At 34.3% G+C, this 15,359-nt stretch overlaps 1 protein-coding gene across 1 annotated transcript in view; it reads right to left on the bottom strand.

The window, feature by feature from the left end:
• The window catches only part of Sugct (succinyl-CoA:glutarate-CoA transferase), a 723,244-nt gene that overhangs the window by 432,140 nt on the left and 275,745 nt on the right, over positions 1-15,359 (bottom strand). Inside the window, exon 10 of the mRNA XM_033765204.1 lies at positions 9,882-9,953. Coding sequence (XP_033621095.1) covers positions 9,882-9,953 — 72 coding nt within the window. The remainder of the gene's footprint in view (positions 1-9,881; positions 9,954-15,359) is intronic.

The following is a 15,359-nucleotide window of genomic DNA, read 5'->3' as shown; positions in this document are numbered from 1 at the left end:
ATAATAATAATAAATAAAAAAATAAAATGTTGTCCAATATAACACACAATACTATTATCATTCAAAGCTACTATCACTTCAAAACTGACATAAAAGGATTTTGTATATACAGGAAGGCATGGAAATAGAGCATCAGTTATAAGAATTGTTGGAATCCAGCTTTTAGATATAGGGAAAAGTAAATATCCTTTATAAAATGTGGTATTTCCCATATTCTTAGAAAATTTAGGCCACTCAAACTCTCCTTTGCCAGTGAAAATAAAAGTTACAAGGATTTGTTGGAAACAAGTTTTCTGAGATGACAATTGATTCATTAATATATTCCCACTCTGGCCTTCTTTTAATTAACACATGTACGTTTGATTTGTTTTATATCGTTTACCACCTTCTTTAGTTTATCAATATGATTATATTTGAAGTGAATTCACTGGATCATGGGTTGGATTTTTTGTTATTTGGTGTGTTTTTTTATCTTTTCTGATAATACCTATCTTTTAATTGGTATGGATAGGCCATTCATAGTTAATATTATTATTGATATTTTTAGTTTATTGTTTAGATCTATCTGTATTTCTTGTTCTTCTGTCTTCCCTCTCCTGCCTTTTTGTGGGGTATGTTGAAAGCTTTTAGTATTACATTTCTCAATTTTGATTTGGCTCTGGTTTTTTTAATAGATGTTTGTTGACTGTGTTAGAGATTATAATATATTTACTTTTCACAATCTACATAAAATCAATATTTTTTACTTCAAATAGAATAAAGAAAACACCACAGTATAGGTCTATTCTCCTATCTATTTTTTTTTCTGTCAGTTGCAGCTATGTACACTGAAAACTCCATTAGATAATATCTCACTGTTTGCTTTCACCCATCAGATATATTTCAGAATACACAAGAAGACTAGTGCATTAAATCCATGTACATACTACTACTTTGGCTGCTTTTCCTTCATTCCTGATGATACTAGTTTCCTTTTGATATCATTTACTTTTTGTAAATGAAAAACCTCCTTTAACAATCCTATTAAAGTAGGTATGCTGGCTTCAAATCCTCTGAATTTTTTATATGAGATTGTCTTTGTTTAACCTTCATTTCTTTTTTATTATTAATTTTATTGATACACTTTAGGTATACAATATAATGACATTCATCATTGGAAATTTGTATCTTTACATAATCTATCTCAGTTTTTATTTTTCCCACATCCCCCTGCCCTCCCTTCAAACTCTCCATTCTTCCCTATTTACAAAGACTTTGTTTCCATTTTTTCCTTTTCTCATATTGATTCCATTCCTTTCTTTCCTTTCCCCAACCTCTCCCACTTCCTCTTCCCCTCTGGACCCTTTCTTCCCATTTATTTCTACTGGACATTCAAGTCGGGGCTGGTAGTTCTTTCTTTTCTGTGTTTAAATGTGCAGTGGTATTTCTTCCTAGCTCTTTACAAAAATCTGCAGCCAACTGGGTCACTATTCCCCATAAGTAGTACATCATCGTTCCCTGGATGTTTTCAGGCTGTTTTGTTAGTCTTAAGTTTCAACATCTAGATTTTGAAATATTGGGCCATACATTTCCTTGGATTTATCCCATTTGGGGTTTGCTGAAATTATTAAATCTATAGGCTTTTACCCACTTTATATATTGTTATTATTTTTTCAATTATTTTTCAGTATATAGTTTTTCTCTTCTCTTTCTGAGATCACAATGAATACTCGATTTCTGTAATGTGCCACAAGTCCCTGAGGATCTCTTCTTTCCTTTCTTGTGTGTAGAATAGGGCTTTTTTCTCTCTGTTGTTCAGACTGAATAATTTTTATTGATCTACTTGCAAGATACTGTTTTTTTCCTCTGTTATCTGAATTGCACTATTGGACACACCCAGTGAGATACTGTTTCTTTTCTTGTTTTATTGTACTTTTCAGTTCTAAAATTTCCATTTGGTTCCTCCTCACATCTTCTATTTCTTTGCTAAACACTTCCACTTTTCCATTTATTTCAGCAGTGTCTGTAATCCTTGTTAAAGCATTTTTACAATAGCTGTTTTAAAGTCTTTATGAGTTAATTCCAACATCTGTGTTGTCTTGGCCTTGGTTTTTATTGATTGTCTATTCTCATGCAAGTTCTGGTTCTTCATATGCTGAATAATTTTGGAGGGTACCCTGGTTATTTTGAATATTGTATTAAGAGCCTCTAGATCTTGTTTAAATCTTACAGAGAATTTTTCATGTTATTGTTTTTAGTAGACAAATGGCTGATTAGATCCAAGCTGCAAGGTCCAACCCACCTTCTGTGAGCTTTAGTTCTAATGTTGGTTTAGTTTCACCAGCTTCTGCAATGCTATTTGAATTTGTCCTGCACGTGACCCACTTAATAGTCATACTTTAACCTAGGCACTCATACCCTCATTAATTCAGCTCAGTTTATTTGTTAACTCAACATGTTTGGGATGCTAATTAGAATCAGATCAGGGCATGTGCAGCTTAGGCGTGAGCCCAGGAGTTCACAAACAACTTCAAGGGTTGTTTTGTAAAACTCTTCCCTTTCTGCAATTTCTCCAGGACTTTCCAGTTCTTGTGACTTCACTTTAGCTGAGCCATTCTCCAGGACGTATGCAGGGATGAAGCCAACCAGTGGAAAGACAGAAGAAAGGGCAACAGGGATTCACCTCTTTCCTTAGGAGCTCTGCTTAGCAATGAAGAAGGAAAGTTCCCCTTCCTCACAGCTTGGCCCCTGTTTCTGGACTGCTGCTGCTACATGCTCCCTCACAGGCTGGGATACCAGCAAAGAGAAAGGAGGGGGAAACAGAGAGTTTCTATACTCGTGACATTACATTTCACTTTTCATGCTCCTTGTACCAGAAATAAAGAGAATCTCTAGAGCTCAGGTCTGTTGCCTGCTGTCTAACTTCCTGGTTTCTGACTCAACAATATTTAAGGAATTGAATAACTAGACAGAAAAACTTGCATGTTGAATGCCAGTTTAGAATTACTTCTAATTCTGATGTTCTTCCTCAATTCTCCAACTGTTTATTTTTCAACATCTGCAGACAGATACTCTATGCATAACTGTACAAATACTCTATGCATATCACTGTGATGTGTGGGAGAGTTAGAGATTATCTGGCAGTCTCCCTGCCAAAATTTTGTAGAGGCCATGTATTAAGGGCATATTAACAGCCAGAACTATACTAAGTATTTCCCTCATCTAATCAAACTCTTATAAAATTCCACAAGTTATACATTAGCAGTTATATATTAGAACATATATTTTATACATAAGAAAACAGATGCTTAACAAAGATTAAATACTTTTGTAGGGGTTACCTGACTAAAGACAAGACTCACAGTGGGCCTTAAGAATTATGCTATAATATCCTCAGACTGCCTCCTCCAAAGTCAAATATAGTGTTTATTAAAATTGAAGCTTCCTGAACCTCACCTTAAATACAGGAATCAAATCTCTGAGAATGGGGCTCCAGAAGATTCTTATGCTTTACTAGACTTGAGAACTAATGCATACTGCCTCCAATAAAAGAAGACTTCAGTCTAAATAACTTTTAAAGGATGTCAATATACTTCAAATAGAAATACCCATTAGTGTTGGCATCAATCACTTTAAAATAGCTTACATATGCTCACTTTCCCTACTCTTCTGTATCATGTTAAAGGACATAAAATAGAATTTGTTATAAACTAAGGTTCATTTTAAATACAGGAAGATTTTCTGACCCCAAACACTGAACCAAACATTCTTCCTTCTACTTCAACCCTCGACAATGAGCACTCTCTAACAAGGTCGCTCCTCAAAGTGCATTAATCAACCAGCATATCAAGTTGCACTTTAGTAAGAAGAGTAAGGAAATCCCATTCATTCATCACAAGTAATACTGCCACATTTCTTCCCAGGAGATACAGCTCTTTCTTCTTTCTGATGGACCTTGCTAGCAAAAGAACAATTTTGACAGGGTCAAGGTAAAAAAAAAAAAAAAAAAAAAAAAAAAATTCAAGTCCACACCTTCTAAAAGGTCAGTTTCAATGATGAGCCCATCATTAAGTAAATTTAAATTTAAAATACCAGGTATTTTTCTCTATATGTGACTGGGAGAGAAGAAAACTTTGTATCAGAATTGGGAAATAGATGATTTCTTTCTTAGGTGAGAAAGATTTTAGGATAGAGTTATATGTAAGGATATAATCATGAGGATTGAAAAGGCCAATCAGATTGTGGCATTCACTCAGGATCCCTAGGAAATTATATCCATGACATTCAAACCTGGCACACTAATACTTTTCTTCTGAGCATCTCAAAGATTTGTATAGATGCTGCCTTAGTGGCTCAGAATGGGGATTATCATTCCTAACTCACATATGGGAAAATCAAGGTCACATTTCCCATTCTGCAAGGCACTCTGCTAATCTCCCTATAACAATACGCCATAACAATAAGCTGTAGTTTAGTACTAAAACTTATGGCAAATATTTTGCTTTGAAATAGAAATCCTTTTCAAAAAGTGTTCTTATGGGTATTTATGAAAAAGTTCAAAAGTTTCAAATTGATCGGCAGTAATGAATCAAAACTAAAAAGAGTTCAGTCTGCTCTTTTCAACAATGAAGAACATGTCGAGTAACTCCTCCCCCTACCTTTTTTTTCTTCTTCTTCATCTTTGGAGAGAGAGAAAACTCCAAAACATATGGCCCAGGAAGAAAATCTGTACTCATTTAGAGCAATGAACTGGCTTTTACATCTCTGCAGTTAGAGTACGCAAATGACTTCACAGGCAACGGCTTCCGTATGTTTCATATTTTTAACTTTGACCATTCATAATAAAGATTCTTTGATCCCAGATCAAATGTTTGAATCAATTTTCTCTACACTTACTGAGTCACTGTTATAAAAGCTCGCCTCCTCTCCACCTCAGACGTGCCAGCCCTTTCTGCATCAGAACTGTCTCCATTCGTCACCTTTGTGCTCCTTCTCACCCCTTTGCTGTGGGTTTTAGCTCTGCTCCATAACCTTTCTACAAAGGAGGTGCAGTAATAAATAATTTCTATACACAATGAGTTAACTACAATAATAAAATTCCTCTAAGAAATTCACAGAAATCTTTAATAAAATTGAAAGCTCATGTTGACATGGTTAATAAAAAAACAAAGAATCCTCTCCCAATAAGAAAAAAATTTCATAAGTGAGGCCACTGTCAACATGCAAGAAAAATAAATACAAAAAGGTTAGTATGTTTTTTAAAATTAGGTTATATTTCTGGGACTAAAACTGGGAAAAATAAATGTTTTTTAAAATATCCAAAAAATGATAAAAGATTTAAAATATCCATAATACAAACTATTTAAATGATCAAGTCCTTTTAAAGGACTTTTTAAGAAGCAATAATTTTCAATATATCCTGAATTTCTCAACTATTTTAACATAAATTCATGTAGATTAAACAAAGGTTAACTTACAAAAACAAAGTCTTAAATTTTCTACCAGTAAGTAAAGTAAATTCAGGAGTAGTGCAACTATATCTGAGCCTAAATAAACCTGATATGGATAAAAGAGGGGATGGAAGGAAGCAAGGAAGAAGGGAGGAAGGAAGGAAGGGGGAGAAAAAGGAAATTTAGAAAGGAAAAAGAAAGAAATGGGGAAAATCTCAGTGTTAAAAAATCTCTTTAAGATCTCCAGCTCCAGAGGGCCTGCTTGGCCACGCCCTCCCCTGATGGTGCCACCGCCATCTTCAACACCAGCAAGGTAGCCATACAGGTGCCCCTGAACCCCCTCCCCCACCTCGTGCTTTCAGACCTCCTGATTGTGCTAGTCTTTAGACCTACTCTGTAGAGGGAGAGGTGGTCATAAAGGGTATTTTCCAACTTTGAACATCTTTAAAAAAGGGGCAGGGAAAACCTGTAGTAGAACTGAGTGCAGTTCAGCCCTTCAGGAGGTTGGGGAACTCAGTCTGGGCCTTGTAGCCCAAGGTCAGTCTGCATCATGGGGTTCTGCCACCAGCTAGCTGAGATCAGGGGACTTGGCTCTGCACATGGCAGTGCATGTTGTATATTATGACAGCAGTGATATAGTCTGAAAGAGGCCCTTCAAACTCAGTTTTTTCTTTCTTTTTCTCATTCCACTCTGCAAATTCTTTTTTTTCCTGTCCTCTTTATCCAACGCAGTCTCTCGCTCCACCATATTATCCCTCATCTCCCATTTTGTTTCTGCTCCTCTCCTCAGATTTCTTCTTTTATTATTATTATTCTCTTTTCTTTATGTTCCTTTCTTATGTCATTCTACTTCACTCAAGGCTTATTATACTTCTATTCTGTTTATCCCTTTTGAATTTAACAGTTTCCTGACAATTGTGTGGTCATTCTATGTTTTCTGGCTTCATGTGAAACCTTCTCTAATACTTTCACTTATCTACTGTTCTTGTCCTACCTCTGTCTTAAGCCCCCATCCTAAATGGTAAATATACTTATTGAAAAGTTTAATCACTTCAAATATATTTTGGATTGCTTCTTGATTTTAATTTAATTCACATGGTTTGAAGGATAGATTGATGACTGTGACAAGTGGTCAATTTACAAGTTGTGCTTGATCATATTGTGGTGCTGATTATATCAATTAGATAAAGGATTGTGATTGATTCAATGAGCTGTTTTCTTCATTACTATGAAAATGAGAATGTCTATGAGTCATTAGAGACCCATGGGCTGAAGCCCAAATATATCAGGAAGATTTAAGTAATAACATGAAGGTTAAACTAAGGACAGCCCAACAAAAATAGTAAAAATGAGAAAATGCTTAAGCAAGATACAGGGACAGACTTCCAGTTCACCAATGGCAAACAGTGGGGCTAATAAGGATGAAAAGTCTTACAGTGAACCATCAGGACACCCTGAACTCAAAGCACAGGAAGTAACAAAACTGATCAATCAGGCTCTAGAGAAATTTAAAACAAGTAATTTCCTAGATACTCATAGAGATGGCAAGCAAAATGAAAGTTATAATTCGAGACTTTAGAACAGAAAAAGAGAGGAAAATAGAAGAGTTCAGGAACACTATAGAAGCCATGAATGCCCAGCATAAGAAAGAATTGGAAAAAATAAATGCCCAATATAAGAAAGAAATGGAATAAACAGGGTAGATTTGAGCAGATATCCAGGAGATTAAAACCCCCAATTAGAGTATTCACAACAGAATAAAAGAGTCTGAAGATAGAATCTCGAATATAGAAGATAAAATTACAATCAGTGACCATGAAAAGAGAGGTCTCTTAAAAACAGTAGGGGATCACGAGAAACTGATTCAACAACTCTTATATGATGCAAAGAAGAATAACATAAGACTGATAGGAATCCATGAAGTAGCAGGAGAAAATGCAAATGACTTAAAAAAGCTGTTCACAGAATTAATTCTAGAAAACATCCCAAACAGAGGGGAAGAATTTGACATACAGATAAGTGAGGCATGTAGGACACCAACTAGCCATGATCAAAAAAATCTACAGCTAGACATATAATAATCAAGCTCCCAGAAACCCAACAGAAGAACAAAATACTACAAGCAGTAAGAGATAAGAAACAAATCACATGCAAAGGAAAGCCCATCAGAATCACAGCAGACTTTTCAACACAAACCTTTCGGTTAAGGAGAGCCTGGAATGAGACCTTTCAAGTATTAAAAGAAAACAACCTCCAACCTAGACTGATATATCCTGCAAAACTTTCTTTCAAAATGGATGGGGAAATAAGATACTTCCATGATAAAGAACACCTGAGAAACTTCATGAATACCAAACCAGCACTACAAGAAATTCTAAACAATATTCTAGAAAAAGACACAAAACAATGAGGCCCAACAGAGCAAATCAAATAGGCAAGGTAAGAAACTAAAAGGAGAAGGCGAAAAGAACATGACAATACTGTTAGTACATATCAGTTATAACCATCAATATCAATGGCCTCAATTCACCAATCAAGAGAAATAGACTGGCAGAATGGATTAAGAAGTGAAATAGAATAATTTGTTATATACAAGACACACCTAGTGAAAAAAGAAGCCCATAGACTGAAAGTGAAAGGATGGAAAACTTCTTCACACAACAGGAGCCCAGAAAAACACAGGGGTAGCAATCCTATTCACAGACAAAGTAAATTTCAAACCTAAACTGATTGGAAGAGACAAAGAAGGCCACTACATCCTTGTGAAGGGAACAATTCAAGAGGAAGAGATAAAAAAATTATTTTCAATCTATTGAGTACGTTAGAAAGCACATATGCTCCTTTTCTTTTTTCTTTTTCTTTCCCTGGTGCTGGGGATTAAGCTCAGCACATTGTTCTGGTAGGCAGGTGCAGCACTACTGAGCTAAATCTCAGGCTTTACATTTCATATTTTAAAAATTTATCAACACATTAATCTTTGCCTTTGTATGTTGGTCTACCAAATTGATGAGTTATTTTTATTCTCATTGTCTTTGCTTTTTTATTTGAGAATTTGAGAAATATGTATATTTGAGTAGTATGAAAAGTATTAAGGTCCATCTGTCATTCTCCTCTCTCGTCTCTGTCTTCTGCAAACTTCCTTTTCTGTCACTACAGCTTGTTTGGTTGGAAATTTGTTAAGACAAATTTTGTTATGTTATCAATATATCTTTGTACCTATTTTCTACTGATAATGAATATTAATTTTCAAGTAAATTTTATCATAATTATACTTAAATAAATGGATAAGAAATCACTAATATCACTCAGTATCTGGTACATATTACAAATTCTCCAACTGCCTCAAAGATGATATTTGTTTTTCTCAAATCAAACAAATCACAAACATTCCACACATCACTGCACTGTTTTGTTACACCAAAGTATATATTGTATTGTAGAAAATATGCATTGTGTATATGTGTGGGGGGTATGTTTTTACACATATGTGTGCACTATTAAATGAGAAACATGGTTATGAATGTGGTAGGATTTTGCACATTTGGCATATTGCTAGCCTCTCTGGCAACCTTATGATTTCCCTAATTACATGCTTGAATTAATTCATAGTCATTTGTTTGGGAAGAATATTACATATGTACTGGAGTTATATTCTATCATTATGCTTATAAAAATATAACAAATATAAGTATGGGATATAATAAAATAGAAACAGAAAAATCTGATCTTAAAAATGTGAACTCTTTTAGTTGTTTTTGGATTTCAAATGTATATTTCTTTTCTGTGGGAAGTTTTGTTAGAAAAGGTAAGTGATACAATCAGCAAGCATATGATATTTATCAAATTAATAAAACCAAGGAGTTTATAAATCATAAAATTTTGAGGACAGTTTCTCAACTATAATTTGTAACTTTGTTTTAATTTGTAAATACATTATTTCAAAAATATTATATGAAAAGAAAATGAGAAAGAACATATAATGTTTGAAGATCATATCAAACTAATAATGTATTTGGATTATCAGTCTGAGTTGCATAAATTTTTGTTTATTTCATATCCTTTTTTGCTGTCATATATATGTATATTTGATATTTTTATTTAGTATCTTCACTTCTTATTGTCATGTATGTTTGCAATCTTTAATAAAAAATAAAAAAAAATCTCTGTAAAATTAATTTTATTTTCTTTCCTTTTGTATTTTGTTTAATAGACAGGTCAAGTATGAGAAAATTTTAAGCTATTTTAATTCTTCATTTCAAAATACAACTAGAAGATATATAATTTAAACTTAGCCCTTACCATTTCTAATATCCTGAAAATGGTACTAACAGAGGGGCTCCTAAGTCAGTTATGAGTTAGCATTATTGTGCTTGGAAAACCAAAATTTCCCTGACTTTGTGCATATTGAATTGTTGCATGTATTATCCATTCTCTCAAGGAATTATGGATTACCTTGCACATAGTAGCAAACTGTTGGTTATTTCCTGCTCCAACCACAAGATAGCCATCCTTGGTTTTAAAAGCCTAAAAGAAAAATATAAATGCAAATACATGTTTATATGTCAAAATGATCATGAAGAAGTTGGCTTTAATTTCTAAGACATCTACACAGAAAGCTTGTTCTAAAGAAATGTTATTAATTAATTCAATAGCAACTAATTAGTATTTTTCTCATATGTTTGCATAGATTTTTTTTCATTTATGATTTTCAAAGTACTTCTGAGCTTTTCTGGTAACTTAAAAAAAAGACTAAATAATAGAAATACTATTTGTTATAACTCACAATGTGAAATTATGTACCCAATATAGTATGAATACAGAATTTTTCAAATTTCTGTATTTTATTTCCAATTTTCCTTGTAGGGCAAAAAGCACAGTTTTCTACAAAATGTAAGAATGGACAGAAACAAGGAAAAGATGAAAGGAGGGAAACAAAGAGAAAGGAAAAAAAAGAAGGAAGGATAATTGGAACTACATTTCTTTTTTAGGATCCTAGATATAAGCCTCTAGACTTCATATGCTTCATGTACCTGAAAATGTCTGCTCCATTTTTGGAGACAAGTTTACCTAGACAGCAATATCCCTGTAAGTGGCTGATGCCTCCACCACTCACAACCCAAGGCGACTTGAGATCATTTTACCTCCCCCTTTCGGTATATGATCATGATACAGGTGCAAGAACCAAACTGTTTTCAGACAGCCTCATTCCTACTTCCCCAAAGTAAATCAGCTCTTTGACTTTCCTTTCTTTCTATGTGAAACTTGCTTTGTTATCTTCACCTTCTTCTTTACCTGCTTCTGCATGATCTTGGTGATAACGCTGGTCATATCCTCGATCATTTTTAGTCTCATATGCTTGATCACTTTTAGTCTCTTAACTGCACTAACTGCATACCTTCTGCTGAGATTTATGCTCAAGCCTTCACTGAAAATATCATTAACAAAAAAATTTTCATCAATCGTTGACATCCTTTTCAAGCTGTGTCGATTTTTTTTTTCCTTCCCACTATCTTTAATTGACATAAAAACTGGCATGTACCAACACTCACTCAGCAGTACCACACCTCAATGACCTCTGTCTTCAGTTTTCTTCTATCACTGTAATGAAGCTAAACTTGCTTTGACTCCTCTTGCTTTGACACTAATTGCTACTGTTAGCTATCACTCTCTCAGGATACTGTCTTACATCTAGGATCTGTTTTGCCTGTCTTTCTGACCTATTCCTCATATGCCCAATCAGTAGAGCTTTCTTCTCCTTGGCCTCGGCATTCCCTAAGCATCTATCTTTGGTCATTCTGCTTCACTTTTTTCCTATGACATTCCTAGCCTCATGTGGCTGTTAAATTTACATTAATGAAAATTAAATCAGCCAATCACAAAAAGGCTACACATTGTGATTCTATTAATATGAGAAATCCAAAATAGATAAATCAATGGAGGCAGAAAAACAAATAGTGTCTGCACAGGACTGGAGAAGTTGAAGGGAAATAGGGTGTGGGTGCTAATTAGCACCAGATCTTGTTAGGGCAATAAAAATGTTCAAATATTGATTGTGGTATGGTTGTACAACTGTATACACTAAAAAGCACTGAATGACACCTTTTAAATGGTGGAAATATATGGCACATGAATTCTTTCTCAATAAAAATACTTTTAAATTAACAATTTATATCCATAGTCACATAGGTATGTGTCAATCATTCAATAGCAACATGTTACTGGCAGCTACTGTACTTTACAGCATGTAGATAGAGCATTTCTCTCGTAACTGAAAGTTCTCTTGTACAGTACTGGGAGACTGTGTTTGTTTTCTCTCCTAGTAATCCTACCAGTTCTAACATGATATTTTAAAACCATTAGGCAATTGATAAATGATTGATAGGTACTAAGCAATCATTCAAATGATTACTTCCCAATAACAGAATTGTGCCTAAAATGATCTCATGTAAAAACTAAAGTTTTGTTCTTTTCTCATTGTTGTTGGATTTGGTAAGGAATGCTATTAAAAGGAGATCATGTGAACTATTTTAAGCTTTTTCCCTTGTTCACAAGGACAAAGCAAAATTAGTGTGATAAACAAAAGCATCCAGGTTTCTTAAACTACAGGAAGGGAATGAATTACAAAGGATTTTGAGCTGAGGTATCTCAATGAGCCACTGATAACTACAAAGTTTCACAGGTGCTTTATTTGCATTTTTATGGGGATGAGAGGGATGTGAATAAGTAAATATGAACTAACCATACATGTCAACAAGTATAATGCAAAGAAAGTCTTCAACATTTTGGATCAGTGACATGTCCAACATATTAACGTTTTGTGGATGGATCATATCTTATTAATAAATTAATAAATATCTGTTTATTCCTTCAGACACCACCCTACCATAAAACATATCTTGACCAATATAACAATTAAATATTTAATGTAGGCATAACTAATTAATGACCACAAATCAGAAAGTAAAGACTTGACAGCAGGTGAGCCATCAAAATAGAATCAGACTAAAGAGCACCAAACAGATTTTATAAAGATTAGGATAATATTATGAGTTTTTGTAATAAATATATCTTAAATGAGAACTTTAAAATAAACAGTATCTTATTGATATAGAAAATTGAGCAAGTACACAAAAATACAAGGGAAAAATAAAATAACCATGATGTTTTCACACAGAAGAATAGGCAGTAACTTCTTTCTACTTTCTTTGTGTTCGCTTTTGCATAATTATCTTACTGCACTTAAATTTCTAGTCTGCTTTTTTAACACTATCACGCATATTGGAATGTCATTATTTTAATGACCAAAAAATATCTGTTTCAAAATATGTTTTCACATTCTCAGTTTGTTCAAAATGAAGAGTATTTTTGTGTCATTTTGTTTTGTTTCAATTAAGCCCTACATATGATTAACATCACAAATAAGAAGTTATTTAATTTAGGTCCAGGGATTTAGCTCAGTGGTGCCACCACCTGCCTCACAATTACAAGGTCCCAAGTTCAATCCCTGGTACCAAAAAAAAAGAGAAATTATTTAACTTTTTATTTTTCCTCGTTGAGTTTATTGGTACATTTTAGGTATCAGTACAGTTACATTCATCATTGGGATCTTGTACCTTTACATGACAGGTCTTGGTTCTCATTTTCTCCCCTTCTCCCTGCCCTACCTTCACCCAGAAATTATTTAACTTGATAGTAAAATTCTGAAACAAAATTCTTAGTCTAATTAAGATCCTTTAAAACACATCCTTATAAAGCAATACAATAAAAATGAAATAGAAAAGCGATGCCCATGATGAATGTGATCATAATGTGTACCTAAAAGTTACCATGAAACTTAATGGAGTACAAAAAACAAAAATGATTCCCAGGTTCGCTATTTACTTAGCCTGTGTGGTATCAGTTATTTAATGTTAGAGCCTCAATTCTTACTTACATAAAATAGGAATGATGACTACTTACTTTTAGAATTATTATAATGATTAAATGCACTGAAGTATATGTATTCCTATATTTGGCAAATACCTAGTAACAGTCTTTACTATGTGCCAGATATTGGGTACAATGGGTAGACAATGGCAAACTAAATAGCTATACTTCACGTAAGACTTCCATCCTAACAAAGTGGCAGAAATTAATCAAACATTCACACAAATAATTACAAACACTAACAGGTGCTAAAAATAAAAGTACACAACTCAAAATGACAGCTTATGGTTCAGGGCTGAGAAATGAGAAAAGACAACCTAGAAAAGTGATCTTTGAACTGAGATCTGAGATCAGAGGCATTACCTAAGAAGGAAGTAAGTCATTGATGGCAGAAGAACTTCATGTGCAAAGGATCTGTGGTGGGAAGAAGTAATAAACAATAAAAGAATAAGCAGAATAGCAGCATAATGGAGGTGGCAGAAGTAAGCAGGGAGCCAGATGAAGTCAAAGGCTGTATGAAATACGTTATCTATCATAAAGCTAATTGGAAGAAAGAAAAAGAACAGGAATGATCATGTTTGCATTCTTAAAAAAATCTCTCTGATTGTATTGTAACAACTGATTGGAGGATAATACTAGAAATGAGAAGACCAAGAGGCTGCTCTGATCATCATGGAAAAAGATGATGTTATCTTAGGGTCAGGCCCATGATGACAGATATGGAAGGAAATAGATTCAATAAATATTTAAGTGGAAAAATCTGCTGGAATTGGTAATGGATTAAGTATAAGAGAGAGGAAAGTGCTACAAACGATCTCTAAGATACTTTGAAATATTCTGGTGGAAATTTCACATGAATAGTACTTGGGAGCCAAATGAAAATCTGAACTGTAGATAAAAATGTGACAACCATTTGCTGAACAGACTGAAGAATACTTACAAAGTGGGTCTTTGTTTACTTCAGCAAAAGCTGTTACAGTGCCATGACAATAGAATGTAGTTTGGGGGATGAAGGACTAACAGGTAAGCAAATAGAGCATATGCAAAGATCTGTCAGAGAAGTCTGGCTGTAAGAGGGACAGATAAGCAAGGACTGAGCACAACACATCATGGATGTGGAGGCAGGTCTCATGAAGGTTGGGTGGGGGGAAGTTGAGGAAGTTGATGCTTCTACTTTTTTATGAAGTAACAGGTAAGGGGAGGTAGGGAACGAAGAGGCTAGGAAACTAAAAGGAGTCTAACATATTGCTAAAGACAGTGGGAGAGGAGACTGACTACAGAACTCAATCAGAATGCTGCTGCATTGAGAGATTGGTTGTCTACTCCAAGCCTTCCTGGAGCTACTTGTTTTTTAACAAGATTTTCTTCCACAAAAGGTAACCATTGCTAAAGGATTTTATCACCCATTGGAAAAAGACATTCCATGAAGTTTAACTCACTGCCATGAGAATGTTTTCTGGAATGTCAAGTAGTTGACTTCTGGGCCTGTGCTAGTACATTGTGACAAATATAGAGCACTATTTCCTACTGCTAACAGTTAAGTTCACCTTATGGTGCTGGAGCAGGGCTGAGCCAGATGGCAATGAGGGACAGGCTGCTTACAAATCAAGAATAGTCTCATCGATGGAATTGAGCAATACAGGAAATGGTAGATGAGTCCAGAAGTCTCCAATTTCACCTACTACCAATTTGGCTTTATCCACACATTTTGTCACATGGAATAAACCATTTTGAGAACTCACTGTTGAGTCTAAGCCCTTATCTTGAATTACATATTTCTAGAGTAGCCTTGAAAGCAATATATATATATACGGATACACATACTGATTTTTCTACCCAAGATTTAGGGTAGGATTTACAAATTCCTTTTTTTTTCTTTTTTTATTTCTTTTTTTGGTTCCATGTGGAGAAGAATTGAACTCAGGGATTCAAAGAAGCTAAGGATATGCCATACTCTGAGCTACATCCCCAGACCTGGATTTGCAAATTCTATAGGAAATTTGC

The sequence above is a fragment of the Fukomys damarensis genome, unplaced genomic scaffold, assembly GCF_012274545.1.
Source record: "Fukomys damarensis isolate Sample0158 unplaced genomic scaffold, DMR_v1.0_HiC HiC_scaffold_17, whole genome shotgun sequence".
NCBI classification, from domain to species: domain Eukaryota; kingdom Metazoa; phylum Chordata; class Mammalia; order Rodentia; family Bathyergidae; genus Fukomys; species Fukomys damarensis.
This window is presented reverse-complemented; position numbering and strand designations above follow the sequence as displayed.